Genomic DNA, 6001 nt, shown 5'->3' with positions numbered 1-6001 from the left:
TGGTGACAGGGATCCAGAAAGGTACGGGATAAATTGTATTTAAAGTGAGAGGAAACAGCGACATCTGGTAAAAGCAGGGAAAGTTCTTCAGAAAAACATTTTGGGTGAAGGATAGCTGCGTCAAAATTGGATGCCTAAAATTAATCATCTTCACTTAGAGCAATGTGGGCACGAAACTTAATTCTTAAGAAGAATTACTCCATCCCCAGAACTCTAGCTGCATACAGATTATTTAGATAGGGGTGAGGATAATTACATGTCGCCACTGCTCAACAACCTACCAACACTCATGACTGAGATGGAAATTTGAATAATAGTTTATGCATTGTCAGCATTTCCACCATTATGGTTCTTTTAAGTAGGAGGAAGGAAAATGGAGGGGAAAAATCAAAACGCTACACCATATCATAAGGTTTTGAATCACATGAAATGTTATTTCTGTTGAAAATGTGTCAGGTTTTGTTACAGCGTAAAATAATTTGGTTCCTCAAACTATTTGAACAAGACCTATCTATTCCTACAGGTGTACCAGGAAGTGATTATATCAATGCCAATTATATTGATGGATACAGAAAACAGAATGCCTACATTGCCACTCAGGGCCCACTTCCAGAAACACTCAGTGATTTTTGGCGAATGGTGTGGGAGCAAAGAACTGTCACCATAGTAATGATGACAAGACTGGAAGAAAAATCGAGGGTAAGTCATTCTGTTATTGCGCATGGTTAATAGAAATTAATTGCCATAATACTTAATAGCTTATCCCAGAGCAATTCCCGAAGAACTAGTTGGGATATATTACAACAGTGGTCTTATAAGTTATGGATGATTGAAGATTTTAATCTGTGGTACCTCAATGGCATGATGGTAATAATTGCACAAATTCTGCTGACGTTTTGCTCACAAATTTGAATTTCAGAAAAAAAGGTAATCGCTGGAGGTATAATCCAAAATCCTGTTTAGCGGATTATGTTCAAAGCATTACCTATCTACTTCACAACATATATCATTTCCTAGTTATATTTGAAGAGGATTAATTAGGGTTGGTTCCTTGGCACTTTTCAAGTGTTTCCTTGTTTAATTTCCACCCACAACCCACAAACATGCTCACCACATATTATAATTTCCCCCACAATTTCCTGAGATCACAAAGTAGTAAGCACTTCATGGTATTGCAGCAACAATCTTCCAATCAAGCTTGAGCTAAAAATGGCAAAATGGTGTGTCTGTTTTATTTCTTGTGATTTATATTAGATTACTTTTCTATTTCTACTAAATGGACAAATTTGTTGAATGTGTCATTGCAAAGTCTGATTCTGCTCAGTACGCCCAAACTTAATTACATCCCATTAAACCTGACAAGAGCTTTGAGGCCATTAAATAATGAACAGGGCAGTCTGTTGCATTCTCATATTTGTCTTCCATCCATCCAGCAATATATATTTATTTTAATGCCATGGATATTATTAACTTTCTTAATGATTTGCTTGTGTTATAAGGGATAACAGCCATAATGTGAAAGAAGAAATAGTTGTATCTTTAAAATCTGTTTGCACAGAGTACTGAATTTTTATAGGGCCATGTCATGTTTGGAGATAACGTCATTAATAGTGTTGCCATGGCTTAAAGTTAGCTTGTACAGCAAGCTATGCAGTATGCATGAATATGCACTAACTGTAACAACCTTTCCCTGAGGTCACTATATTGACTATAACCGAGTGGCACAAGAAATGTTACTGTTGTCACTGGGTGATGAAATCATGCTGCAAATAAAAGTAATAGAATAAAGGTGCTGTTTTCAATAAGGAACCAGATGTGATCTATTAGCTAAACTAATAATCAGATTTAAAAAAGCAGATGCTCTGAACCAAATGATGTATTGATATGTGTTAATATAGTATATATTACATGATCTTTGATCACAATCCTTATAACTTCCTCAAAGAATGTATTCTCAGGACAGCCAGAATCTACTTTAGTGCATTTATTGATTTAACTAATAAAATTAAATTGATAGATTGAAAGCATAAACCAGGATTGAATTCATCCTGCAGTTGATAGTCATCGAGCCATGGTATTGCATGCGCTTGGTTTTATTTTGATAAATATGATTGATTTATGTGGTAAGCATCTGGAATTGTATTTTTCCGCAATGTATTAAATCCCAGCACACCTCTTAGCATCCCCATTGATTATCAACTGCTAAAATGACTGGTTTCAGTTTGTACTATTCCCTATTCTGCTTAAAACCTTAAAGTAGGAAACGTGGGGAGTGAAATGAGGATTCCATCTCTTGTGGCAGCGGTTTCACTGGCTTGTCCTTTGAATGTAAAACATTGCCAAAATTCCTACAGCATAATGGATGTTTCTCAAGATTTTATTTCAAATAAATTGTTGATTGAACATCCCCAGAGAAGAATAAAATGCAAATAAAATGCATTACTTCAGTAGTGCCGAAATAAAATCACAGAGATGGGATTTGCTTGCAAGTATCAGCAGTCCATGCCAAACTGTTGCTGCTTACAATGTAAGAATCAGAAAGTGAAGGGCTCACACATGAATGTGCCATGCAGAGCTACTGGTTTCCCAGTTGCTTTCCAGCATTGAGTTTAGTGGCAACAATTCCACAACAGTCTTACTGGTGAGGTGCTTGCAAAACTTGCCCGAGGCCTGATTGACATAAGCATAATGAACCATTCATTTGTATGAAAAGCCACATAGCTTGCTGTCACGTTTTATTCCCGGACAATTTCATGGGCAATGATTGTCCTGTCATACCAATTTTAATTGTAAGACATTGCCACTTTGCAGGTCTTTGTCATTTCAATGGTGAGCATAGGTGGGTCACTGCTTAGTCTGAAATTGGAGATCAATCCGAAATGTCACCTGTCTATTCCCTCCCCATATGCTACCTGACCTGCTGAGTTCCTCCAGTACTTTGTGTTCTGACCATCATAACAATGGTTGGGGGGAAGTAAAGAAGGCTTTTGGAATGGAAATACAAAAGCAGTGCAAGCTTTTGCAAAATAACCAGTTGAATCCAGGGGAAATGCTGAAAGAAGTAATATTTTATGTTTTACTTTAAATATGCAGAATCCATACTGCATTAAAGATAGTCATGAGCATATATGCTGTAAGCCTCACCCCATTGGCCCCATTCTTAATTTGTTCCAACGCCTTGAACATATTTTCCCCTTGAAGTACTTTTCCTGTCCAAAAACCATGATTGATTCTGTTTTCCACCATTTCAGGCAGTGATTTGCAGATCACACCTAAATCTAAAATCACAAATCTATATTTATAGGTATATTTATAGGTTCAGTTGGACAACCTTAACCTTGTATTTGCTTTGCCTTGAAACTTTCGTTCAGATGTCCTCTCAGTTTTCAATCCTCTACAGCAATGGTACACAACATGCTGTCCCTGAGTTACATCTGACCTCAGGATGCTTCTTCCTGGCCTGCCCTGTACCTTCAGCACGAACTTAAGAGCTGGTTAAGCCTCGCATTTCTTCGGCATTCTCTGATTTACTGCTCATTTTGTTTATAGTGGGAGAAGAAGGTCTTAAAATTATCTCTGGTGTAACCCCACATTTCCTCGTTTACAGATTTTTGTCTAATTGTAACCCTTGTAGGGGTTTTGCGTTTCCCTTTACTCCACTTCGGGCCCAACTGCCCGAGTTATTCTCTCCCTTGTCGGAGGGTCAAACGGCCACCACTCCACTCGAGCGGTTTCCAAGAGAGAGAATACAACAAAAGGGATTCCCCTAGGTTCTAGACCTCGGAATTATGGTGGGATATGATAAAAAAGTTGAATTGACCAGAGTGTGCTGATGAGAGAAAACAGAAACCAAGATGGACTCAAAGCAAGTCTAAAATTTACAGGCTTTATTAAACAATGAGAAATCGAATCTCACCAACACTACATAATACGTGGCTAAACTTATGCTTTAAACTAAGACTATGGATGGAAAACTATCGGGCACGTCGTAAAACTTACTTTACACAATTTTACCCCCCTTTCCCTTTATTTCTCAACCTCTATCCTATTTCGGGAATTTCACCAGGTCACCGGGATACTCACAGCTAGGTCGATGCAGGCCCACGAGCTGTCCAGCAGAGCAGAAAAAGAGCTAGTTCTGGCTTGACTCCTGCTTTTATACCTGAGCTTCCTTTGAAATCCCCAGGTGGTCCTCTGGATAAAAGGGTTCTTTTGATGATTCCCAGTTTCGATCTGGCATGAACAATAGGCTTCCGATGATAAGGGGTTTGCTGATGTCATAATCCCTCAGCCTGATCGTTATCCCGTCGCCTGGATGGGCTCCTATTGTCTCGATGGATGGTTCATCCAAGATGGTGATTGTGCTTGCTGCTGGCCTGTTTACCACCGTCTGCTGAGGCTTGGTTCCTTCCTTTGTGTATCCAAGATAATCTCGTTATCTCCGTCTCAGCCTTTCCTGCCCACACCATTCGCATAGTTGTGTGATGCCCAAGTCCACAGGCCAGACAGGTTTGAAACTTGAAACTAATTATTTCTGTGGATTGGGGCTTTTTCCGTTGCAGCCAGCAAATCTGTCTTTTTAAAATATCCATGTCCTTATCCGAGTTCTTCCATAATTTTGGAGGATTTGCCCCAATAACTTACACCCTTCAGTTAAGTTACATAGCTTCAATAAAAATACCACCCAATACATGGGACCAGAGTGGAATGGAGGACAAATTTAACATCTGGAAATTGATGATGAGAAGAAGTAGGCAACTATAGGCAATAGAAATTGTAAATTATGTAATTTACCAGTCCTGCAGCAGTTCTGAAACCTTTTTCCATGTCGAATTAACCGTTTAAAATTTCTTATTGAACCAAAAGTATGATTACTAAGAGTATAATCAGTATTAAATGATGGAAGTTTTAAGACTTGGTAGGAACGGTTTATTGAAGGGAAAGTGAAAATAAACTTTCTAGTTAGAAACTTAATTATTTTACAGACTCACAGTTGGAAATTGAGTAGTTTGGATGCAACATTTTACGACTAACAAAGTTGGATATTAAGCTATAATAGTTTTTTAAGGTGTCATTAAGCTGCAAAAAGTATTCATGGGCATCTTCCTAGGACCCCAGAGCCTATTCATAGGGAAAGGTTGGACAGGCTAACACTTATTTCCCTGGAGCATTGGAGACTGAAAGGTGAATTTATAAAATCATGAGGGGCAAAGTTAAGGTGAATACAGTGTTTGGTTCCAGGGAAGAGGAATCAAAAATTAGAAGGCATAGGCATGTGAGAAGTGAAAGATTTAATAGGGGCCTCAGGGGCAACCTTTCCCCACAGAAGGTGGTGCTTATATTGAAAGCCCTACCACAGTAAGTGATTAAGGCAGGTACAACATTTAAAAGACATTGGGATAGGTACATAGATGACAGGTTTAAAGGGATAGGGGACACGTGGGCAGATGGGACTAATTTAGATGAGCATCTTGGTCAGCATAACAGTTAGGCCATGTTGTATTAATCTATAACTCTAAAATATGTTTTAATCTGACAAAACATAACCACATATGAAGGTAAAAAGTAAATTAACAAATTGCTGTTCAAATTGCTACAACGAAAATACAGGATAATGGCTTTTTTTTTTAAACACAGGAATTATAACCACCAACTTCATTTAAAAAAAAATGATAACTGGTATTTTTATGATTGCATTCTAATTTGCTTAAAATAATTCACTGGCCCTTAACAGTCAAGGGTTTTTACTCTACTAACCCATTATTATTGATTTTAAATTAAGATACTCATTATTTTACAAACTAAGATTTTTTATTACAGGTGCACAACCTTTTATCCGAATGCTTTGGGACCAGACACTTTTCGTAATTCAGAATTTGTCGGCCTTCGGAATGGAAATTTTTTAGCGTAGATTTTAATGGCTGGCTCAGTGGTAGAGTGCTCGGCTCATATCCGCAAGGTCGCGAGTTTGCGCCTTGATCCCGGCAGTTACTTGGTCGCG

The 6001-nt window shown here is 38.2% G+C and overlaps 1 protein-coding gene across 19 annotated transcripts in view; it reads left to right on the top strand.

Moving 5' to 3' along the window:
* Nucleotides 1-6001, top strand: part of ptprf (protein tyrosine phosphatase receptor type F) — a 334322-nt gene that overhangs the window by 284736 nt on the left and 43585 nt on the right. For all 19 annotated transcript variants that reach the window (XM_033028829.1, XM_033028828.1, XM_033028822.1 and 16 more), the window contains one exon: nt 524-699. In XM_033028829.1, coding sequence (XP_032884720.1) covers nt 524-699 — 176 coding nt within the window. The remainder of the gene's footprint in view (nt 1-523; nt 700-6001) is intronic.

Source organism: Amblyraja radiata, chromosome 10 (genome assembly GCF_010909765.2).
Source record: "Amblyraja radiata isolate CabotCenter1 chromosome 10, sAmbRad1.1.pri, whole genome shotgun sequence".
NCBI lineage: Eukaryota > Metazoa > Chordata > Chondrichthyes > Rajiformes > Rajidae > Amblyraja > Amblyraja radiata.
This window is presented reverse-complemented; position numbering and strand designations above follow the sequence as displayed.